The sequence below is a fragment of the Pongo abelii genome, chromosome 9 (assembly GCF_028885655.2).
Source record: "Pongo abelii isolate AG06213 chromosome 9, NHGRI_mPonAbe1-v2.0_pri, whole genome shotgun sequence".
Taxonomy (NCBI): Eukaryota; Metazoa; Chordata; class Mammalia; order Primates; family Hominidae; genus Pongo; species Pongo abelii.
The window spans coordinates 57,349,158-57,374,734 of record NC_071994.2 but is presented as its reverse complement, the minus strand read 5'-3'; the positions used below and the strand labels follow the sequence as shown (position 1 = coordinate 57,374,734).

Genomic DNA, 25,577 nt, shown 5'->3' with positions numbered 1-25,577 from the left:
ATGGGAGAGAGCATGCTTCACCACAGAGCATATTTCAGTTGTACAGTTCCCAGGGAAAAATGCTTAATCCTTATCTCTTTTATTAGAGGAAGCAGCACTTTTTCTTGCTCTTAAAAAAGCATGTGATTTATTAATGCAATGCTATATTTTTACATTGTGATTAGTTTTTAATTAACTTAAATTTGGTGACTAATTAGCACATGAGTGTTCACCAGTGTTTTGCTATTAAATTAGTTATTGGTCTGGAGACGGCTGGTTCAAATTCTCAGCCACCTCAGACAACAAGTCAGCCTGAAACTTTCACGCTCTCTCCTGTTTGTAAATACAAGCAGCTGCCAGCTCAGAGCTGCCATAGGCCCAGGCATCCTCCCAAGCTCATTAGGCTGCACCTGCCTCCAGTTTTCCCAGAATAGGTAAAGCAGTTTGGGCTTCAGATGATAGCACCTTTCCCTCGTGAGACTGCTTTTTGAAAGGATGCCTGTTAGCATGGACTCTGGTGGTCAGGGTGGGGCAGAAGAGAACAATGAGAAAGGAAACAGCCAAATTGAGCAGGTAAGTTTGCAAGCATGATGGATTCCATCTGGGACCTGTTCCTTGCCTTTGCTCTGCTACACGGTGAAAGCTTGGTTTTCCTGGCTGCGTTTCTGAGTGGTAGTCTCTCCTCGTATTGGGGGTGGGTGGTATAAATGACCACTATTAATGCCTCGTGGGTATGTTGTGTCTCTGAGTGGGACTGTAGGAATTCCTCCATTGGGAACTCTGATGTGCTGGACCTGTTCCCAGTCAGGCACGGCCACACTGCTTCCAGAGTTCGCAGAAGCAGTTGTCGTGTGGTCAGTCCTAATCCCGGAAGATTCCCCAGCCCTGGGGTACGGACCCTCATCCATAGGGATAAGATCAGGGCTGGCTGACATGTGGAATATGCTTGCTGGGGGGCAGGAGTTTGCTGGAAGTAGGAAGATGCAAATTCCCATTCAGAGGAGCACATGATTTCCTCCTGGTAGAGAGTTCTTGTGCTGGCTGGTAGGTGGCAGGGCATGCTTCTCCTAGTTTCTGGGAGTGATTGAACTCCTGGGACAGGCCTGTGTCCCCCAGCAGAGCATCAGCAGGGACTTTTACAGAGGTGTGTTTGACAGCAAGTGGCAGCAGGGCCTCTTGGGTATGCAGACTCTGCAGGCCTGCTTCATCTTGCCTGGCTGGTAGTGACCCCTGGCTACTCAGCCATCTACCCATTGGCCTGACTTCTGCCTCATTTGTTCTCCCCATCTGTCCCATCCTCTCTGTACCCCAAGGCATAGAGAATCTATGCAATAAGTATTTGTTGAAAGAACAAGTACCAACTGTGCTTTGCAGGATTTTATCTGTATTGGCTTCAGTTCTCACAACTAAAGTTGGAGTTTATAACAGCCTCAGTTTATAGATGAAGAAACTTTGATTTAAAGAGGTTATGAGTGGCATCCCTGAAGCATGTAGCTAGAGAGTGGCAGAGCCAGGATTTACACCCAGTTCTGTGTGATTTCAGAGCTCATGATTACGGCATCTTCTGGGATAGAGGTGGATAAAATCTAGGTATGCCATGTAAAGGTAAAAGAGATGAGGTTTAAACTCTTTGTCACCTGGAACATTGTTTCAGAAGATGTTATAGCCCATGGAGGCACATCATGCAGAGATACACTCAGCTGTCTGCCCCTTTTTAACATTGAGATGATCCTTGGAGGCTCTGAGCATGGAAGAGCATACCGTAGCCAGTGTGCTGTGGTATCAAGCCATTGTGGTATAACCATGAAGGAGTTTTATGGTATTTCAATAACTGCCTTAACTGTGCTATGTTGAACCCCCATCCTTCCTGCTGGGTCAAGACTCACTTAATGATATTTTGGCCAGAATGTATAACTCTTTAGTCATCTTCAAGTTATTACAATTACTTGATGCCCATATTTACGACTCAGTCATGGTCATTTTTAAACTTCAATCTCAGACTCTACTCAAAGCTCTTTACCCTCATTCCTTCCAGTGCAAATGGCTTTAGGAGTTTGAAGAGAGATGGAGCCATGCCGGCTTGACTTTCTCTCCTTTCCCCTTCCCATGTTCTTGTGCCTGAGCCCCCAGGATTGAGGCAGCACAGAGGAAGCAGAGTTCTGCTGCTGGGGAAGGTGCTGTCCTCAGTATACACCACTGCCACTGTCTCAGCAGGCCCTGCTGACCAGGACTTACTCCCATGTAGCTCCCAGGGCACTGGTGGTCTTCTGTGAGACTTGGCCAGATCTTTCACTTCAGTCTTATGATCCCTCTAGTACCTACCATAGGACTAGCAGGAACGTGTGGGCTCCATTTTCCACTTGCAGTGGGTGGAACTGCAAGGCCTCCTGTCACCTGGCAGCAGTCCCCCAACAGACAGTCTCTCTCCAGTTCTTTTCCCCACTCAGGTGGCCAAGAGGCAGATCAGCCAAGTCTCTGCTAAGTGGATGTCCAATTTGGGACTGGAGTGCCAGGCCCTCCTTCTTGCCAGCACCCCCACTTTGAGCGATTCTCAGAGCTACCACTCCCTTGACTTCAAGGGGCCCAAGGACTCTGCTGCCTTGCCTCCTTGGTGAGGGGAGGAAAATATCCTTTCTCCATGATCATCAAACGTTGTCTCCCCAAAATGACATTCTGTCATCTAGATCTTCTTATATTTTTTGGAGGATGAGGAGTGATGAAGATATGAGTGGTAAAAGTGTGAACTGCTGCATTCCTTTGGGAAAGTGGCCCCAACGTCTGCCATATTCTCAAACTTATAAAAAGCAAGGGTACTTAGAGCCTTTAATCCTCAAATTTGGCCTTATTCACAATTTCAGGGTACAGGCAATATCTCACTTGACATCATGTTACATTACAGGAATAGATTTATTGAGAACTTACCACATGTCAGTCACTGAGCTAAGTGCTGTGCATATTTATATCTTATTTAGTACCCCCAGCAACCTTATGGGGTCAGTATTAGTATTATCCCCCTCATACAGATGAGCAAACCAAGGCCCAAAGAGATTAAGCTACACATTATAAAAAGGAGGCCCACAAGATCAGCAGTGGCTAAACTACCCAAATCTGCTGATTCAAAGGCCTGGTGTGTGCTACTGCACATTACTGCCTATGTTTCTATCCACCTGCGTAACTACTAGCAAAGCAGTGTGGTGTATTAAAAAGTAATGCAGATTTAATGCTTTTTGTTCTCCTTTTGAAGATGACTGAGTGCCCTGAGGCTCCTTCTCTGATGAAAAAAACATCAGCAGTTGGAAGGCCCCATAGATACATCTCCACCCTTTCCCAGTCTAAAGCTGGGTTTGCACTCAGGAGGGTATATGCACCTGTCCTCAAAGCATTTCAGCAGCTCAGGCCTGCCCTGACCCGCCTGCTAGAGAGCCACAGGGAGCCTTTGTTCTAGGGCACAGACGGCGGATGCTTGGGGGCAGAGGCTGCAGGCCTGAGTGAGCCCCTTGGAGGTGCTGCTGGTTTGGGGAACTTCCCTGGACTAGGCCTTCCTGCCCCGTCAGTTTTCCTGAAGATTGAACTCATCTATTTGCTCTTGGAGATGTGCCAGAGTCCTGTGAGCTTGGGCCTCCCTTTGCCCTGGGGTGATGTTCAAGATCCCCCACCAACCCTTCCCCAGAACACACCACCTGTCACAGCCATCTGTAAACCTGCCCCTGTGAGGAAGGATGGCTTTTATTTCTGGCCATTTTGAGAACACCTGGGGTTTGTGCTATCTGGCCCTGAGCCCATCCTCCTGCAATGGAGAAGTGGAGGTTGGGGGTTGGGGAGTAAGGCATATTCTATCTAGTTCAGCAGATGTTTCCTGGGCACATCCTGTATGCCAGGCCCAGTGCTAGGCACTGGGGTACACCAGTGATCAAGCCAGTCATATTAAACTAATCTTGATTCCAGTTAATAAGACAGAGCTGTGTTAGTGGTAAGCACAGGATCCAGTGGTGACCAAAGACAGGCAAATCAACTTTTCCTGGGGCTCTCAGTGGGGCTACACAGAAGTGGGATGTTTCCCCCCAGATTTCATGTGATGAATAGGCATTTGCCAGACAGAAAAGGAAGGTGAAAGGAAATCTAGACAGAAGATCAGGCATAGGTAATATTAATATGATGGGGGAAAACCTTGCGGACATTGGATAAACAAAAGTAGGAACATCTTTCCAGGTGGAAGGAGTGTATGCTTTGAAGTGAAACCAGTTGCTGATTTGATTAGCTCAGTCCTGGGTTTGCTGCCCTGATGGCCAGAGATCTAGGTACTGAGTTTTCTCCTCCTTTCATCCCAAGCTAGAAAGCAGGAGGTCTTTCTGGACCCACAGGGTAAAAGCAGCAGGTGGAACATTTCCATTTCCTCCTACCTATATTACCTGAGTATGGCATTGACTGAGACCTTCAGTTTCTGTTTCTTAGCAGAAGGGGCCCCATAGGCTCTGCTCCCACCCTCTCATCCTGCTTCTCCTGTGGGTAGAGTCATTGGCAGACTTGGAGAGGAGCAAGAACACAGAGGTCTGTTGAGTGGAGGGGCAAGTTAAGTGGTGAATGCCGATTATGCAGCCGGCCCAACTGCAGGGACAATGCTGCAGAATCCACAGTCCTTAATCAGCTGGATGAACCTTACACAACCATGGCTCAAAGGAATTGAATAGGAGTTCTGCAGCTCTGTGGTCTGCACAGCCCTCCCTTTGGCTTTGAATCCCTTATACCCTACAAAGCAGGTTTCTTTGTATTAGATTATTTCAGCACTTGTGCCATGTAAACCAAGCCTGAAGTTTCTCTTTAAAAATATTGAAAGAAAATAACTCTTGTTTATCTTACTCTTCATGCCTGACATTACCCACAGCATCTATGCAGATTAGGACCAGCCAGTGGGAAGAAAGCGATTAGTCAGAACCCAAAGAAAGTGGAGTCAAGGCAATACTAATTCAAATAGAAATTGGAATATGAGAATATGGCCCATGCAATTTGCTTTTCTGTTGCCACAAGAGTGGCCATAGGAAGAGAAAGTACAGGGCTCCAGGTTGGGTTTAGCCACAACTGGCTAGTGTCTCCTTAGGCAAGTCAGTTCTCTCTAAATCTACATGTTTTTCCTTCTCTAGAAGTCCAGAGGGTGAGGTTAATCAGATACAAAATAGTAACTCCTTTTCCAAAGCCTTGGGGAATGTCATGAGGGAAACATTCTTGTGGGGCTTTGGGGTTTTTTTTAGGCTTCCTGTGGAGCTGGCTTACCAAGCCTCATGGAACAGAGACAAATACCATTTGGAAATATGGAAAGAATATAATTCTAGCTATTTTAGATACTGTCTGTTATAGACCACCCATGGTAGAAACTGTGTGGCTGTCAGCACTTTCAGGACTCTTGAGTTTCTGTAATCTGAAAAGAAAATTAAACAGTTATAATGTCCATCAATTGGTGAATGGATAAACAAAATATGGTGTATCTATATGATGCGAATATAAAAACTGTCAAATGCTCTAACATCGATGAACCTTAAAACATTATGTTAAGTAAAAGAAGCCAGATGCAGGCCGGGCACAATGGCTCACGCCCTTAATCCCAGCACTTTGGGAGGCCGAGGTGGGTGGATCACCTGAGGTCGAGAGTTCAAGACCAGCCTGGCCAATGTGGTAAAACCCCATCTCTATTGAAAACACAAAATTAGCCGGATGTGGTGGCATGAACCTATAATCCCAGCTCCTCAGGAGGCTGACACAGGGGAATCACTTGAATCCAGGAGGCAGAGGTTGCAGTGAGCTGGGATTGTGGCACTGCACTCCAGCCTGGACGACAAAGTGAGACTGTCTCAAAACGAACAAAACCAGATGCAAAAAACTATATACGGTAAGCTCCTCAACTTACTGTAGGGTTACGTCGTGATAAACCCACCATAAGTTGAAAATAAATGCATTTAATATATCTAACCTACTGAACATCATAGCTCAGCCTAGCCTACCTTAAATGTGCTCAGAACAATTACATTAGCCTATAGTTGGGCAAAATAATCTAACACACAGCCTATTTTATAATAAGGTGTTGAATATCGTATGTAATTTATTGAATACCATACTGAAAGTGAAAAACAGAATGGATGTATGGGTACTTGAAGTACAGTTTCTACTGAATGCCTATTGCTTTCACACCATAGTGAAGGTGAAAAATTGTAAGTAAAACCATCACAAGTTGGGGACCATCTGTATTGCATGACTCTATTTATGTGAAATATCCAGAAAAGGCAAATCTGTAGAAACAGAAAGCAGATTAGTGGTTGCCTGGGAGTGGGTTTGGGGATTGATTGTAAATGAGCACAAGGAATCTTTTTAGGATGATAGAAATATTTTAAGTCTAGAATTTGCTAAATTTACTAAATATCATTAGATTGTATACTTAATTTTATGAAATTATACCTCAGTAAAACTGTTTTTAAAACCAGAAAGATTACCATTGAGTTTTCTCTAATGTTAGATCATTCGTGGTTTTCCTTTCTGGACACCAGCGACTGTGGCATACAGGGGATGAGCAGAGAGAATGGACCACTTCTTAGGCTTCCTTTGGGTGAAGAGCTCTGTGGTGGGTTCTGAGGAGGTTGCAGGTAGAATGGCCACATTTTCTCAGCCAAAAAGGGAAGTACAGAGTCAGGAAGTATCCTAGGTGCGCTCATTTTCTTATTTATTTATTTATTTATTTATTTATTTATTTAGAGATGGACTCTTGCTCTTTTGACCAGGCTGGAGTGCAGTGTCATGATCTCGGCTCACTGCAACCTCTACCTCCCAGGTTCAAACGATTCTCCTGCCTCAGCCTCCCAAGTAGGTGGGACTACAGGAATGTGCCACCATAGCTGGCTAATTTTTTTGTATTTTTAGTAGAGACGGGGTTTCACCATGTTAGCCAGGCTGGTTTCAATCTCTTGACCTTGTGATCTGCCTGCCTCGGCCTCCCAAAGTGCTGGGATTACAGGAGTTTACCACCGTGCCCGGCCTCATTTTCTCATTTAATCTTCAATTAACTCTCATAACAATCCTATAGGAAAGGTACAGTAGGACATATGCCCATTTTAAAGAAGAAAACTGAGGCTCAGAGAGATTGAATCCTGTAAAATCTCAAAGTGTATAAATGATGGACTGTAGAGATTTAACCACAAGATTTTCTGGCTCCAAAAAATGAGAGATGTTTGTTATCAAAATGCTGCCTCCTAAGAGGAAGTATATTTATTGGAGGAGCACTATAGTCTCTGACAAATGAAAAAAATGTTTCAGAGAACAATGGCCATTCTGATCAATAAACGACTAAATGACCATGGTAGGTAGAGAATACAACAGGACTGACTCTGTTTGCACTGGGATTGGGCTGGTAGGTTATGGAGGGAGCTGATGTGAACGTGCCTACATTATGCAGTGGATGACCCCTGATCCTCCAGGTATGCTGAATTGTTAGTTCCTCTCCTGTTTTTTTCTTGCATGGTTAAAAAAGAAAAACGCATCACAGAATATTTGACATCCCAGAAAAACAAAGAATACTCAAATGCCTACCAGCTAGGATTTTATTTATTTATTTATTTTTAATTTTTTTATAAAATAAACATTAAATATATTTATATATATCAATAAAAAATATCAATAAAAAATATTTATTTATTTAAATAAAGAATACTCAAATGCCTACCAGCTAGCATTTATTTTATTTATTAAAATAAAGCATAATGGCTATACAAGTAAGTCAAGATACGCAGTGTTAGGAAACTGGACCCTGAGTCGGAAAACCTAGATTCAAATCCAAGCTCCAGTGTTTATGACTTTGGACAAGTCATAAAACCTTTCTGAGCTTCTGTTTCCCCTTATGTGAAAGAGGGATAATCCTACTCACTTCCCATGTTGTAAGGATTAAATGAGATCATGCATATAAAGAGCTTAGCCTGATACACACTGGTTAATAATAGCTTTTATTGTTATAAACTATATAACTTGATAACTGTAAAAGGCACTAAAAATAAATCTTACATAGATTTCATCTATTCCCATAATTAGCAGTACTTTCTCCCTCCAGTGAATTCAGTTTTGAGGGGAAATTGTTTTCTTAACTTTAATAGACACTAACTTGCGTGTCAGACCTTGCTTGGATTATCTTCATTTTTTTTTTTTTTTCCTTTTTCCTTTTCCTTTTTTTCTTTTTTTTCTTTTTTTTTTTTTTTGGAGACAGAGTCTTGCTCTGTCACCCAGGCTGGAGTGCAGTGGCACGATCTAGGCTCACTGCAAGCTCCGCCTCCCGGGTTCACGCCATTCTCCTGCCTCAGCCTCCTGAGTAGATGGGACCACAGGCGCCTGCCACCACGCCCGGCTGATTTTTTGTATTTTTAGTAGAGACGGGGTTTCACCATGTTAGCCAGGATGGTCTCAATCTCCTGACCTCGTGATCCACCCACCTCGGCCTCCCAAAGTGCTGGGATTACAGGCGTGAGCCACCACGCCTGGCCGGCTTATCTTGATTCTGTCCCTAGCTCTTGTCACTGTCCAGTTGGGTGACTATAGATATGTCACTTCACCTTGTGGGCCTTTGTTTTCCCATAAGTAAAGTGAGTAGCCAGCTGAATTATTTCATCCAAGCCTCACACTCTGTGATTCTCATGTACCACTGAGAACATTTGGAAGCAGAAGTGGAACATGCTACTGGTGTATGCCTCTCATTTGGTTTCCTTAGTGTGGGGAAGGAAGCATGGCTGAAGGATTAAAGCTGAATTACCAAAAGAGACTGAGGGGCTGGCCCACCCCTTGGACATTTCTCTGCTTCACACATCACACAGAGTGGTTTATAAGCAGTGACTTTGCATCCTGACTTGTCCACATCAGTCCTGGCTATCAACTGTGGTCCTGGTATAATTAAGAGCTCCCCACTCCCTGGCTTTCATTCTCAAAAGTATCATAGTTAGCACAATAGATTAAAAGGTCACCATAGTAAAAACTGTCATTTTTAAGGTATGAAGCTGGAGCTGTATGAGAATCTCATTCAGGATTCTGGGGCTATAGTCATATAATAACCAAGATGAATGAAGGACTTCACTGTTTAAAGTGTGCTTTTGCCTAAATGCTCCCATTTGTTCTGCAAAACAACCTTGTGCAATGGGGCAAAGTGGTGTCCATATTGCCCTTTTACTGAGGCCCAGAGAGATTAAGTGACTTGCCTGGGGTTGCACAACTAGGAAGTGGTAAGAATACAGATTGGAACTCATGGCTTAGGTTTTCCAAATGCTATGCTCCTGTCTACTTTGTCCTGTGGTCAGAATCTGCTAGCTCCCAAAGTAGGGTGTGAAGGCTGGATTCTAGAAGTTTGTATTGTCAGTTTCTTCAGAGCCTAGAGAAAGGGATGCTCCAAGGGGAAGTAATTCAGCCTGACCTAATCAGCAAATCACACTGGGAGGAAGGCACTGGCAGGGCGCACTTCCTCCTCTGCGTGGAATGGAGTTTGCTTCTGAAAGGACTCCATTCATACTTTCTGCCCCTCAACTAAGCCTTGGAGGAAACTCTTGTTCCTTCACTAGCAGCTGCTTTCCCAGCCCAGGGCTAACCTGTAAGTGTGCATTACCTACGCCTCTAACAAGGCCTTTGAAGCTTTCTTGCTTCATGTCTGTCTTTCCCCCCTTGCCAGTTAAGAAAAACCCATCCGAGGATGACAGGAAAGCAGAGAGTGTTGAGTAAGTTTGCCCCCAAGGTTCCCTTTCCTCTGTCCCTTATGCTCAGCGGCCCCAGAACTTCATTCTCAGGGTCTGCTCAGACTCTGGCCATCTGCATCTAGTGTTAACTGCATAGAAAGGAGGGATCTTCCAAGGAAAAGCCCCTCGTGAGCCATAGCCTTTGCCTGTGAATAATTATTTTATTCTCCTCTGCAACTCTTTATGCATGCTTTGAGGCAAATGCATTTCACCATTGAAAAATACTGTCTGGAATAAAAACAAAAATTTATTCCCACTCTGTTCTAATTTCTTTTAATGTAGGGAATATTTTGTATGAGTCCATTATGGAAGCAAGACCTTCTAGCCTATCCTATACCCACCCCAAATTACAGTTATCTGTTCAGCAGATGGGGGACACAGAGCCATGTATTTGAGAGTAGGACGACTGGGGAAAGCAGAGCACAGATCATGGAGTGGGACAGCAGCCACTTGGCACACTCACTGTGGCTTGAAGCTTAGAACATGGACTTGGCAGAAGCCAAGTGCACTGTGAAGACCCATGAGCTTCCCCCAGTGCCAGAGTTCCTCCATCCCCTGCTTGTAGAACAAGCACGGTCTTGCTCGAGACGCTTGCTTTTTCATTGGTGTCCTTACTGAGAATTTCCTCTTGGCACCTACCAGACATCCAGTTGCAACTTGCCTCCTGTATCCACTGTAATCCTAATGGCGAGAATAAGCTAATTTCTTTGTGGTATAGGCCTGATTTTAATTGACTGTGATACCAATGAATGTTCAGGAAGCCCGTCATATCCTAAAGAAATCAAACTCACATGCCGGCTGAAACAGCCCATTGAATGGGAAGAAGAGCTCCCCATCTGACAAGAGTCTGTTTATTGTCTTGCAGAGATCAGGAATGGAAACCTCAAGGCCATTCTAGGCCTCTTCTTCAGCCTCTCCCGATACAAGCAGCAGCAGCAGCAGCCCCAGAAGCAGCACCTCTCCTCACCTCTGCCGCCTGCCGTATCCCAGGTGGCCGGGGCCCCCTCCCAGTGCCAGGCTGGCACCCCTCAGCAGCAGGTGCCAGCCACTCCCCAAGCCCTGTGCCAGCCTCACCAGCCAGCACCACATCAGCAGTCAAAAGCACAAGCTGAAATGCAGTCCAGGTGGGGGCTCCTTGCCAACTGATGGTTCTGTTTTTCAGGCACCTTCCTCCACGCCAACCAATCTCTAGGCTATCCTGTATGGCTTTTTCATTTGTGCTTCTTCAATGCTGAGAGCTACTGGTGGTTAGTGGGAAATTAGTATGGCCTTGAAGTGGATGCAGTGAGGAGCTCTTCTTGTGTCTGGCAGAGATGTATACTTTTATAGGTCAGAATTGCCAGCAGCCAAAGCTAATTACCTGCTCCTGCTATTACTCCGGCCTATTACACACATGCTTGTAGGCAATAAACAGCCCCTAAAATAGACTTCAAACACCTTTTGTGTGTCTCCCTACAAGCTGAATGTTCAGTGTTATACATGAGAGTAGTTTTACTTAGTGGAGGTAAAAGTTCTATTCCAGTGGATGCCTCTGCTTTGCCAGAACAGAAATATAGAGGGCACCAAAGAAAGGTGGCAACGGAAGGAGGCAGCCATTCCTGAGCGGGGCAGCATCGCCTAATGGGAGCAGTTACCATTAAATGTGACTGTGTTGTGTTGAACTGCGATGGGGAGAGTCCCACAATGCAGGAGTGATCTGCAGGGTTAGGGCCTCGATTTTGTTCCCAGGGGGACTGACGTTTGCCAGTTATACTCACCAGGTACAAGCCAATTGCCACTGTAGTTACCATCTACTGTGCTACAATGGAAATAACGTCACCCTGTAAAACTTTTGTCTTAATGGCAGAAAAAAAAAAAGAAGACTTTAGGAACTAGAGAGTTTTTGACTCAAGGTCAAGTTCTACAGAAAAGTTCGTACTGTTTTCTTTTAAGCCACAAGACTTCAGCTATAAACCGTAAATGTCACTGATCAGATTGATTGCTTGATTTCATCCAATGTGTGCTGAAGAGGAATGGCCTTTTCTTTTCATTCCCCCAAAGCACCAGCATTAATAATCATAAGGCTTCTCACACACCTTGATATACCTTTTATTACCCATTGTAGTTGGGCAGAGCACAAAGCCGCTCAAACACAGCTGCTGCCTTATAGACAGTTACAGCCTTCTTTTTTTCCCATGAGAAGTGCTATTTCCCAGTTGTGATGGTGTTAAATGTAATGCACTGATGGGTGTAATGTAAATCAGGTCCCATAATTAATTATCTAATTACATCCAGTTTGCATTATGGAAATTTGTGGGGTGGGAGAGATGCCTGGACTAGCAATGAGGAACAGACAGCCTATCAGCCAGTTGCCGAACCCTTTCCCTGGAGAACTGCCTGAGTGGGAGTCACTCCCAGTCAGAGCTTCCCTGATGGACATGGATTATTTAAATGATCAGGGTGTCATTTCCCAGACTGCATTCTGCCGAGTGCTTATTCCCTGGGATGTTAACTTGGGTCATATTGCAGTTCTGTGGGGGGAAAATATTGGGAGATAATTTGGGTTAGATTGTTATATGGCTGTCATTGTAGGTCTACTGAGATCCTTGAACCTGTCAATATGCATTTGTTTATTTAACTGGTATTAAGCCTCCCACGTGCCAGACACTGTTCTAGGCACTTGGGAGTCAAGAATGAATGAGATTGCCAAGGTGCCTTCTCTCCTATGCTCCTGGAGGAGGCAGGCAAACAAGCACATGAACAGGAAAGGGAACTATCAGATAGTGGTGAGTATTATAATAAGATGATGGGATTCAGAGGGGCTGGGTTGCTAATTTAGGTTTGGTTGATAAAAAGGTCTCTCTCAGGACATGAAGGGTAAGCTTGGTGTGTTGGAAGAGCATAAACAAGGTTATTACAGCTTAGTAGGGGAGGAGAGGGACCAGTGATAAGGTAGTTTGGAAGGAGAGAGGGCTGTTACCATTTATGTGGATGACAGTGTGACCTGTGGTCCCTGGAGTTGCACATTGCTGTGGCACTCAGGCCCCGTCATAGAGTACCAGTTAAACTGGATAGGGTTTGGACTCCATTCTAAGGGTGACAGGAAGCCATGGGAAAGTCTTAAAGTAGTAGAAAGACTGGATCTGATTGGCAGGTCAAAAAATCCACCTTTGCTTCTCTTTGGAGAATGAGATTGTGGAGGAGCAAGAATGGAAGGAAGGACCTCAGTTGAGAGGACTTTGCAATCCTATAGATGAGTTGGGCCAAGGTAACAGAAGCAGAAATGGAGATGGACCAATTCTGAATCCTTAGGGGGTTGAGCTAAGAGGCCTGCAAGTAGATTAACTCTTGGGAGTAATGGAAAGAGAGGAATCACAGATAAAGCCTAGATTCCTGGTTTGAACAGTTAAGTAAGTGGTGGTATTATTCTTTGAGATGAGAAAGTCCAGGAGAGCAGGTATGCATTATGAATGTTCAGACAGGTGGTGACACAGAAAGGAGCATTCTACAGACTTGGCCACATCACTCTTCTTATTTTGTAGAGCATCTCACTGCATAGGGTTCCAAGGAACATGCATTGAGAAATACTGGCTTGTGTCACTGAGCTTTGCTAACCTGAGGCATCCATTTCCACGGTAGGCGTTTGTTTTCTTAAAATAACCAGATATTCCAGTCAGAGCACCCATCTCCCAGTAAGCCAAAACATCCTACTACTAATGAGTGCTTTACCTAAAGAAGAGCCAAACTTACTTGAGTCAGGTTTTTACATTCATTTATTCCAGCTACAAAGTGTCCTGCCATCATGGCCCCCTGACCCTACAGTGGTGACGTGGCCTGGGCTTTGGAGTTGCTGTATGTCCTCACCCCTTTATCTTGCCCAGGTTGGGTTACTTCTGCAGAAGACTGGTTTTATTCGCTATATCCTGATACTTTCTAATTGCATTTCCAAAGGATAATCTTGTTCTCAAGGTCTAGGGATATGCTATCCCATGCTAACACTCTGGCTATAAATTTAAGAATGATAAAATTACATCAGTGGCTCCATCTCCAAATTCTATCTTTGATAACCAAAATTCCAAGGGCAGTGGTTTGTACCCTTGATTATTAATGTCAAATGTTGATGCAAACCCTCCACATGCCAGGTTTGTTTTGTTTTTCCGTTAGAACTCTGCCTAAAAACTATTTTGAAGCTATCTAGGTTCAGCACCCCTGGGGGATAGCAAATACTGAAGCTTGGACAATTTTCCATGAAGTTTGCTAGTAAAGGAGCTATGGAAGTTGGCAAAGAAAATCTGAGAATTTCTTTGCTCCATTGGCATGAAGGAATCAGAGCAAATCTGCCATGACAGCCTTGTAGAGGCTCACTTTGCTTCTTCCCCTTAGCTCATCTCATAACTGACATGGTGGCCAAGAACTTAATCCACATTTCACCCTGTGAAATTCTCCACTGGTCTAGAGTTCAGGAGAGGAGCATAGTCTCCAGGACTTGCTTTTTTTTCTCCATCTGTGTCTACACAGATCATCAGTATTCAGTTGTTAAGGAATAATCCAGAAAATGACTTTATATTTTTCTCTATTCTCCTCTGTCTCTTCACTGCCTAAGACTAGTAAAACCAATAAATTATTTCTTACCTCAGATCCTTTCATGAACATAGTACAGGATGTATGGATGCAAGAAAGATAAATATTTCTATCTTTCAGAAAGCAGTAAATAAGTTTAACTTTTTCTTTTATTAAGCCTAACTAAAATTCTTTATATGTACCAATTTATAGTACAAGAAAAACAGAATTTAGTGAGTTTAACAAGCATTAAATGGTCATTTCTGTAGCATTAAAAGCAAAAATTCCCAAGGCCAGCAACATCTGGGTATAGATTTGCAGACATCTTGTTTTGGGTCACCTTTATGGGATACCGAGGACATTCATCTGAAAAGCACCCCGGTAGAACAAGCATGTGAAATAGAAACATCTCAATACTTTAGAAAGACATAAAGTTTGTTTACTTGTTAGGGACCCCATATTTTGAGAATAAGGCCTTAAGGCAAGAAAGACATTTGATGTTTAAAGAAACACACACATGGATACATACACACAAGCATTCTTAGATAATCTTAAAAGCAGTTTCTTCACATTGGAAATCTATCAAATCAGTAAACTGAGACCTAGAAAGAAAGCTGTGTGTCATAGAAAACAGTGGGCAGGGGGAAAGAAACAGCAACATCCCCATTGTCAGAAGACTCTTAGGATTTGTGTGTCTAATGTATCTTCTCTCTCCTCACTCAGCTCTTCCACTTTTTTCTTTCCTATCATGCAGTGCATCATCCAAGGACTCATCTCAAAGCAAAATCATCCGCTTCACTCTGGGTCAGAAAAAGATCTCTAGGTTAGACTTTCTGTGTCCTGCAAAGCATGGTTTAATCCCAACCCACTGTTCCATTGTTCCCTCTGCTCTGGCTGAGTTTGCCTTTGGTCCTCTCCTCGTTTCATGTTTGCAGTTCAAGAAAACTAAACGTGCTTTGGCTAATGGTCCCGTGGTGCAGAGCTTTGAAAGTGGCCATGGGATTGTTGCAAGTGTGTATGGGGGGAGTGACAGAGTGTAAGTGAGATTGAGGTGTACATGATGTTTCGCATTTTCTTGACTTTCGGCTTTGACTGCTTTGTCATCAGAATCCATTCTGATTTAGGTAAAGGTGAGTTTCTACATAGTTTTTATAGTGGTTTTATGATGCGTTTGCTTCCTGCTTCGTCCTGGCCCTAATCCCACCTCACCTGCATCTCATTTATGTGTGTTGTGCTTTGTGTTGTTGTTGTTAAAATTACTAATGTGGGTTTGGTTTTCTCTTGAGTTATAAAGACTTGAGCATGAATCCATATTGGGCAGAGACAAAACAGCAAGGCAGCTATGTCTCATCTTTGTTTCTGGATGCTCTTAGGTGCCATGGAGACCGCCTCGGTTCCCTGAAAATAAAAAATAGGCTTGCTCATGAGCTAGTTCTCTTAATTCAGACTTTAACCTGTCTGCTGCCTCCTATGAGGACCCATCCTATGGTATGGGAAAAGCCAGTTATAGCACGTTGCATCATTGCTTCTACTGTTATTTTCAAGGTATCAACAGCTAACATTTATTGAATGCACCAGTTCAAATGTGTCATCTTATATCATCCTCATGCCAGGCTTCATGAGGTAGGTCATATTATTGTCCCCATTTCACAGATGAGGAAACTAAAATTTAGGAAGTTACATCATTGTGCCCAAGGCCACACATAAAAAATGGACGAACCAGGATTTGAACACAGGTGGTCTGACTCAGAACCCTCACTATAACCACAGTGCTACACTCTCTTCCCCCTCCTTCAATTCTGGTATCTCTGTGGTTGTTGAGGCTGCTTTTTAAAATCTTATGTTTCAACCACTACTCTTGGCTTTTTCTCTCACACTGCCCTTGTGGCATCCTAACAGAAATTGCTGCTGGGGTAGAATCTCCTCCTTATTATGACTGGTATTTATTTTTCATTGAATTCTTATTGAATTCTCATTGAATTCTTATTGAATTCTTATTGAATTCTTATTCTTATATTTCATTGAATTCCATATTCTTATTGAGTATGGAAAGGGAAATCCATACTCATGTCTGTCTTCATTTATCACAAACACATACTAAATAACTGCTCACTTGCTGCCCCAGTGTGTTAGCCTCTAGGTGCCTTTCCTAGCCAGAGTTTACTTTTCTTTTTTTTTTTTTTTAGACAGGATCTTGCTCACTCTGTCACCCAGGCTGGAGTGCAGTGGCGCTATCATGGCTCCCTGCGGCCTTGATTTCCTGGGCTCAAGCAATCCTCCCACATAGCTAGGACTACAGGCACATGCCTCCACACCCAGCTAATTTTTTTTTTTGTAAAGGTGGGGTCTCTCAATGTTACCCAGGCTAGTCTCCAACTCCTGGGCTCAAGCAATCCTCTCACCTTGGCCTCCCAGGGCGCTGGGATTACAGGTGTGAGCCACTGAGCTGCCGAGCCTAGAGTTTGGTTTTCTAAAGTGCTTACACTTGGGGAGACCCAGGTCAGGCTCTGCCTGGCTGGTGAGGGGAGAAACCGAATGGCAGTGTGCTTCTCCATAGAGCAAGTCCGCATGTTACCCAGACTCGGTGGAGGAGGACAGTAGGGAACCCAAGTTTGTCACCGCTTCTGGTAGCCATGCAGAAAGTGGCTGCTTTCCCTAACAACACCAGGCCCAAGTCAGAGTGGACACCCACTGCTGTGGCAAACTGGTCCTTTCTCAGTTAAGTTGAATGTCACACAAATGCACATACATAGGAAAGGAAAGGGGAGGGATGAGCTGGGAGGAAACCTGAAATTTAGTGCCTTTTCCCACGATGTGCTCAGTCCTGCAAGATAAAGAAAACAGGAGCTAGCTGGGGAAATATCTAATTGGAAGCACATGCCCATCCCGTGAATAATTTGTTATCAGTTCCAGATGATGGAAGGAGGCAGGGGGAAGAGAGGAAGCACTGGAAGATGAGGGTGTGTCAACCCTGTCCTGAGGCTGGGTTGGGCACAGTGCTGGGTTTACCCTAAGCCAAGATCTGGCTTTCCCTCAGTGTCATATCCCCCATGTAGAGTTTCTTTGAGATACGTTTTTGTCTCTGCTGAGGCCAATGAAGGGATGCTTCTTTGTTTCAAATGAAGCCTTTGAAGGCTCTTCCTTGCCTTCTCTACACCCCCCTTTTCCCACCCCCAGCCTTGAGCAGGATCCTGTGAAGAATTTTAGCTGATCAAGCACCACTAAGCACAGCAGTAAAGTTTGGTTGCCAAAAGAAGCAGTCCTACCCCTTCTGGCAGAGTAGGCCACCTCCCCTGGAGCTCTGGAAATAGGTCTCTTGTTGGAGACCAAGCATTGATGGAACACCTGCCAGAACTCAACACTTTGGTGGGCACCAGGGGTATTGAGAAGAATGGGAAGCCTCACCTTTGAATCTGGATGTGGGGAGGGGCGTATGGAGGGAATTGATATAAGGGTGAAAGCTCTCCATGGACTTCTGCCTTTGACCACTCTTATTGCCCCCCGGCCTCCCTGGTGAGCCCAGGGAGGCTTATTTTACCTGCAGGAAGCAGAGAAATATAGTGGATATGAGGTGCAGTTAAACCTAAGCGAAGGCCCATCCTTACCACTTACTGATGGTGTTACCTGGGCAAATGATTTGATCTCTATGAGCCTGGGTTTCCTTATTGGTCAAATGGGGTAGTCTTGCCTTGCTCACAGCATTGTGAGGCTTAAAAAAGTCATTTAATGAATAATTATAAATATAAATTAATAAAGTATTTCCTTAGTCCTGACATATAATCAGTTCAGATATGGCAGTGTTGGTATTTTGGGTTCATCTGGGTCAGGTAAGGCAACCAGGCTGCCTCTAGAAAGTCCCACAGAATTGATCTGTATGCAACTATCTTGTGGAAAAGAGGCAGTGGGGTTAGTAGTTTGGTCCTCTCTGCCCAGCTGCTGGGCTGAAAAGCAGATGCCATGGAAATGAGAGATTTAGTATGTAATCATCTCGCCTGGCAAAAAGCATCTCTGATTATGACCGCACCTCCCCCCCCAAACCCCAGCATGTGCACACAGGAAGCTGCCATGCTTCCTGGGAGGGGCGATCCTCTGCTCCCAGCCTCTGAAGTGGTTTTTGGGGGGAAGAACTGTTTTTTTTTTTTTGCCATCGGCACATACGTCGCGTGGAGCAGAGGAGCCGGGATGCACTCGTAGGTTATGTGCTGGGAATTACAGTTTTACTGCTCTGCTTAATTGGCTCTGCACAAGTTGGAGAAATTGAACATGGCTCTAACAACAGCAGGATTGTTCCCCCACCTCTTACACCACTTCCCTTAAGCTTAATATTTTAAAAACTCAACATGTATATGTTTCAAAGGACCCGTCTGTGTTCTCTGTTATTTGTAATTGTGTTTGGACATAGAGTGATTATGAGAGGTCAGGTTCCTCTTGGGAAGGAGCTGTTGGGACTTTCTGGTGCTTAAGGGACGCAGGGTTGACCTGCCACGCTCCCCTCTCACCACGCTGCCCCAGTGAGGCAGGCCCAGTAGGCAGCATCTGTTGTGATACCTGCAGCTGTTCCACAGGAGCCAAGACCTAGCTCTTCAGCAAACAGGGATTCTAATGCTCCAGATGGCAGATGCTTCCAGACTGGAGGTTGATAGACATTCCCATGATACACAAGGATGTTAACAATAATGAATCTCAAAATGTTAGCCTCGGCTCTGCACCACTGGTAAACTAGAAGATATTCTGCTTTTCACCTCTACCTGTGCTCTCAGCCTCCTTAATTAACACCATATCCCTGGAGGGCAGGACCAAGTCCAAGCTCCATAGTGTAGCATACAAGGTCTTCCCTCCCCTGCTCTGATTGCTTCTCTAGCCTCATTTCCTCCCACTCTGTCCCCCGAGTCCCAGCACACACCAGCTCTTTCTTTCCCCTGTGCTTTCTACAGGCTTTGCCTCAGAGTGGCATGCTCTGCCCCCTGCTTTCCCATCTCTACTCACATTCCCATTCAGCGTGCCGGACTTGCTCTGGGGTCTTTTACGCACTACCTTTCCTGTTCATCTCACCAACCTCCGAGATCTTCATTTCCTTCTCTGAATACCTTCTGAACTTCACGTATTTTACCAATACATGTGTAATCTAGATGTCAGCTGGGGTCGACAAGCCCCTTGAGATCCGGGTAAGATTGAGCATTCTAGCTCTGCCTCTTTCAGTTTGTAGAAAGTCCAGTGGCCTCCCAGGTTTGCTCAGGTGTCTCAGGTTCTTGTGGTCACCTTTGGCTTTGAAATCCTGCACTTGAACTCTGGTACTTAAAAGTTCAGTCTGAATTAGTTCAGTTTGTGGATGGACTCATCATCCCAAGAGATGTTTTGGTTCCCTCCTGGGCAAGTCCGGGCTTAGCTTTTTTTCTTTCTTCCCACCTACCACACAGTCATTATGGCCTTTGTTTGTGAACCAAATTTTGCTGAAAATGTCAGACAGAGGGGGCTTACTTTGGATCAAGCAACGATCTGAGCCCATTTACAACAGAATCTAAGTGTTAAACTACAGAGTCAACATAGATTCTCTCTGAATGGTGGGAAAAAGTACATAATCTCCATCCAGTTTTCTGATTTGGTCAAGTTCAGGGAGCTGTCCTCACTAGGGTATAGAGGCTATATTGGTCAGGGGTGGACAGGAGCTGGCTTGAGCTTTCTGGTGGCTTTTGACAGCTATATGCAAACCATTCGCCCTTTGCCATGTCCACTATCCTCACAGTCCTCAAGAACTCCTTCTCCATGTCCCAAAAGGCTTGGCACAATGCTGCAGCCATTTGAACGATGTGCTGCTCCCATCAAAAGAGTAGCTAGCCACTGACTCAGTGAAAAGAATCTGACCATGACAACCCAAGGAAAACCCAGAACTGTCTTAGTTAATCCAAAACCAGGGATGTTTCATTCCAGAGAGTGGAGCCCACAGATACCCCAAGTATAAGATCTCAGTCAGCCACGGATACTTGGATTGAGTGGTTTCTCTTCTGGAATGTTCCTAGGGAAATGATGAGCCCTGCTTGCCAAAGCCTATCTTGCCTCTTTGAAAATGTTCATCTCAGACTCTTGTGTATTGATTTTTGTCCAGTTCTCTCTGATATTTTAACCTAGACTCATCTATTTTCTTCTTGATTTATCCAATTATTTCTTGTGCCATAGCATGTTTCTTTTATGCCAGTGTCCAATCCCTTCATGAACCTGTGTTCACTGGAGAAGACGAGAAAGGAAACTAACATACGGTGGCTGGATATTAAGCCATTTCAGATTTACAGCTATACCCAATGGTGTAACTGTTAACTATTGGGTATAACTGTAAATCATTAGTCATCATTATTCCAAAGTTACAGGTAAGGAATTTGAATCTCAGAGAAGTTATGAGACTGCTCCAATGTCTTGTGTATGGAAAAACCTGTATTCTATCCATTACACCATGCTGCCTCACAGAGGACCAGACTGCCTACCTGAATTAAGGTTGTATCTTTCCCATCCTATGCTTTGATTGCTTGCCTCTATAAAGTCCTTATCCTGTCCTAAAAATCTGCTGTGGTTCAGCCTAGGGTCAGCACAGCAGGGGCTCTCCAGCAACTCTGAAAGAATGCATCTTTTCCCTCTTCATTGCTTTTTGCTTCCCTGCTCTTTGCAAATTCCACACTGTGGTAGAATACTGTGACCTGTGTTCCCCTACACCACTTAATACCATTGCTGTGACATCATCTTGGAACAAGTCCATAATCCTTTTCTAGGCCTATCTGTGGGCATAATGATTCCCAAAGACTCTGTCTGGTTTAAAAAATCCAGCCCAAGGGAAGTCCAGATCTTCACCTGCAGAAGCTCTTCCATTGGATGTGAGTAATCAGATAACACTGACTTGAAGGACTTGCAGAACGTTGTTTGCATTGGAAGCAGAACCAAGAGCTACTAAGATCCCACTGCTGGACCTCCTTGGCCAGATGTGCTAGCCACATCTGGTCCCCAAACACAGGCACTGGCACTGCTAATATTTTGTACTCCGTTCTATGCCTGTCTTTGTGGAGTGAATGTCCTCTCCAAACAAGATGAGGTAAATTAACCAAGGGACAAATCCTCGCAGCGCAGTAGAAAGTAATTCTCACTGCAACTTGTTGGGGGAAGAGCTAACCCCCTTCCTTCTCTCCCAGCTCCCAGTCAGGGAATTGGGCCAGCTTCTTTTTAACTACATAAATTTTACAGTCCCCTCACACCAGCTCATGTTCTCTGTTTACTCTACAACCATCTTTCTTGCCCAGCCAACAAGAAAAAGTTTAAAGTGATTGCCTGCTTATATCTAAAATGCTTCCAGACTGTAGACTTCTTTGGTGCTTACAGATTTGCATGGAAAGAGAAGGCTGAAAGTTTTATGACTTGAAAATTCAGACTTATCACTAGATCTAATGCTAGTCAGCTGAGGTTCCAGTGGCTTTTAAACACAGCTAAGTGGATTTCAGCTGAAAGATATAACTAAACACTTCATCATTTATTCATCTTTCAACTTTAATTATTGGAAATAGCCTGCTTAGTAATTCCCTGGACCAAAATTCTGATTTGAGGAGTCTTACCATTAACTCTTTGGTGAATGGGCCATAATATCTTTAGACTCATTATGGATGGTGACTTTATTTCCCAAACCACCCAAAATGAGGTGTTTTATTTAAAGGGAGAGTGTGTGTTTGTCTTTAGGCTAACAAATTCCTGCCAGTTTTACAGGAAGAATATATGATGTTATCCATCTACTGTGCAGATAAGTTGTACTTCAGCCTCAAAATAATGCCTTTGGAGACAGGTCATCAGGTGTTGAAGGGAAATGTATGTGTGGGCAAGTGTTTCCAACCAACCTTAAGTTTTCATTGCAAATATGTTGGATTCTGAGTGGTAGTAATTCACCTTCTCACCACTATAAATTGTCCTTTTCTTGATACTTACAACCCCAGATTATGGCAAACAGTTTTTATACCTATCAGAAGAGATGCACACACAAGGTTATCAGTTTAGAATCCTCTGAGGCCTTTATGTTCCATGCTTGATAGAATTAGAAATAACTAGCTTGACCCTATTAAAAAGTAAAAATACTTATCCCAGAGGTAAAAAAAAATGAACTTTGTTTTTGTTTTGTTTTGAGTCGGGGTCTCACTCTGTCACCCAGGCTGGAGTGCAATGGCGTGATCTTAGCTCACTGCGACCTCTGCCTCCCAGGTTCAAGTGTTTCTCCTGTCTCAGCTTCCCAGGTAGCTGGGATTACAGGTGCCCACCACCATGCCTGGCTAATTTTTGCATTTTTAGCAGAGATGGGGTTTTGCCATGTTGAACTTTGTATTTTTAATCCAGAAACATATTTCTTCATCAAAATTTTTCTCTCTGCTCAAAGGAAAACTTCACGTTTTGCTGTTGGACTTTGCTTGGGTCATTACTTGCCTACATGTTTGTAATGGTTCCACCAAATTCTGTGATTGGCAAATCTCCACACAATGTCTTGGATAGTTTCTTTTACCTCCTGCATGGTTGCAGTTCCTTCTTCCCACACACTGTTATTCTCCTGAGACTGAATGCATTATCCTGTTGCTTTTGCATTTTAGACTTCCAGGTCCTACCGCGAGGGTATCCGCTGCAGGCAGCGAGGCCAAAACACGTGGAGGGTCAACTACTGCTAACAACCGACGCAGCCAGAGCTTTAACAACTATGATAAATCCAAACCAGTCACCTCCCCACCCCCACCGCCAAGCAGCCACGAGAAAGGTGAGTTACCTTCTTGAGGAGCCTTTTTGGTATTTTCCTTCAGAGCACATCTACCTAGTTCCTTTGGGTGAATTAGGTTGGGTCGTGGGGAGGGGTTGCATCTGTGTTGAGAATGAATTACAAGGACATATTTGGTAGGCAGGAACTTTATTAGCCAGAGGTATTAATAAAATGGGGGAAAATATTGTTACAGTCACTAGCAAAAATAATTTGCTATCTTTGGGTGGGGCCCCATAGACACCTGGCTATGGATAGAAGCAATATAGCATTTGGAATTTGAAAATAAATTTTCATGGAATATGTTCCATATATTAAGTAGTTTTTCAGAAATGCAAGCTTCTTGGAGCATGCATTTTGTGAACTGTGATAAGCTTTTTTATCTGTCAGAAATAATGTGAGGGGAGTTAGGAACAAGAGGTTTTTCACCCTTTGAAAAAGTCAGGAATGTGGATTGGCTCATTGAAGATCTTGGCTACATATAAGGAGTGGACAGCATTGCTCTAGGAGTTGTGATGATGTAACTTTTGCCATAAAAGGATATGGTTTTTTTTTTTTTTTTTTTTTTTTTTTTTACTATACACAGTACTGAGTTTTTAGGATGGAGAAAAATAGTGAATAGTCCCATGGGGATCCTGCCCAGAAGGTAGTAAAACAAACCTTTGCTTGTTTCAGCCTCTATCTCTTGAGACATTGGAGAAACTGAGGTAGTTTCAAAGATTATTCAAAAAGAGGTAGAGCCTTCCTTCAGTCCTTCTAGGCAAAGTAGTCTAGACATCTTTAGGAAATATGTCCAGGTCTCCTGGAAGCATTTCCTACCTGGTGGTGTAGAAGATTCCTAGGACTGTCTAGATGGTGTTTCTCTATTTCCCTGACGTCCAGGAAAGCTGCCCCCTCAATCCCTAAAGTGCCCCAGGAGCATGGGCAGCACTCCTACTGTGAATGAGCTCGGAACTGCCGCCATTTTCTCCTCTAACTCAGGGTCGCTTGATTCAGTGGAACTGAGTTCCCCCAAGTGTTTGCTAATCACTCTATCTTTTCCTCCCTACATATGAAGGAAATGTATACAGGGCTGACAGATGTGTACGGAAAAAGGTTTCCCAGCCAAGGCACTGGGAACTCTGCAAATGGCACTAACGCCATCGCCAGGATGTCTTAACCCATCAAGACTTTGTCATCCAGCCCTTAGTTTCCGCCTCAAGCAACCATTTTTACTCTTCTTCTCTCTCTCCTTTCCTGCTTCCTTGCCCTCTTCTCCCCCACTTTCCTTTTCTTCACCATACCCGTGTGTTTTTTAAGTGTGCTTAGATTACAAAAATAATATATGCTTGTAAAATGGTACAAGTATCAGATAAAAGTTCTCCTGCATATTCTCCTTAGAGTACAAATATACACCATTCTATATATATCCATCCATAACTTTCACAATGCATTTATATATATATGTATATATGTATGTGTGTGTATATATATATGTAATAGAAAGTTTTGTGTTTTTACATTGATGTGTAAAAGCTAAACTTTATGAGTACCTACCATGTGTCTTATTTTACCCCTATTTTACAAAAGATGAAACTAAAGCAAAGAAAGGTTAAGTACTTGCTGAAGTCATATCAGAGATAGTGAGAGATGGAGTTGAATTTGAACCCAGGCACTTCGGTTTCAGAACCATGATTAATACTGTGCTTTCCCTGGAAGTGGGAAATAAATGCTTGAAGCTTCACCTGTTGAGGGCCGGTTGGCTGGCACAGGAGGAGAAAGTTGGGAAGGTATTAGGAAAAGCCTGTGCTGGGCCTCTCCTCGTGGGCCAATCTGCCCTTGCCCTATGCTCATTTGGGGAGAAGCTATCATAAAAGAGTCTGAAAGATGGATGTGAGACTCAAGTCCAAAAAATTGAGAAAATAAAGGTAAAAGTTTCTGGTGGATTTAACAGGTGTAGAAGTATACTGTGTTCTACAGCTGCCTACGGGTGTGCCCACCAATGCTAAGACAGCGACTGACCTGCCCCTGCCCTGGGCAAAGGCTGCCATATCTGCTCTGAGCAGCCTGAGAACAACGAGGCCCCTTAAAGGACCATGGTGCAAATTCCAGTAGAGGCAATGCCCCAGGGAAAGACTTTAGTGTCAGAAGAAAGAAAGGGAAGTCATATTTATTTATTTATTTAGAGATGGAGTTTTGCTCTTGTTGCCCAGGCTAGAGTGCAGTGGTATGATCTTGGCTCACTACAACCTCCGCCTCCTGGGTTCAAGCGATTCTCCTGCCTCAGCCTCCCTAGTAGCTGGGATTACAGGCATGTGCCACCACGCCCGGCTAATTTTATATTTTTAATAGAGACGGGGTTTCACCATGTTGGTCAGGCTGGTCTCGAACTCCCAACCTCAGGTGATCCGCCCGCCTCTGCCTCCCAATGTGCTGGAATTACAGGCATGAGCCACTGTGCCCGGCCATCATACTTATTTATTAAGTGCATATTCTATGCCAGGAACTTTGATTTTCTTTGTTTTCTTTTTCTTTTTCTTTTTCTTTTTTTTTTTTTTTTTTGAGATGGAGTGTCA

General features: G+C 44.0%; 1 protein-coding gene across 18 annotated transcripts in view; it reads left to right on the top strand.

The window, feature by feature from the left end:
• NAV2 (neuron navigator 2) overlaps nt 1-25,577 on the top strand; it is an 882,771-nt gene that overhangs the window by 625,306 nt on the left and 231,888 nt on the right. For 16 of the 18 annotated variants that reach the window (XM_063728134.1, XM_063728135.1, XM_024254960.2 and 13 more), the window contains 2 exons: nt 10,588-10,846; nt 22,865-23,025. In XM_063728134.1, coding sequence (XP_063584204.1) covers nt 10,588-10,846; nt 22,865-23,025 — 420 coding nt within the window. Of the gene's footprint in view, nt 1-10,587; nt 10,847-14,491; nt 15,085-22,864; nt 23,026-25,577 lie in introns of those variants that run through there. The other 2 variants (XM_054525835.1, XM_054525833.2) reach the window with 2 other exon arrangements.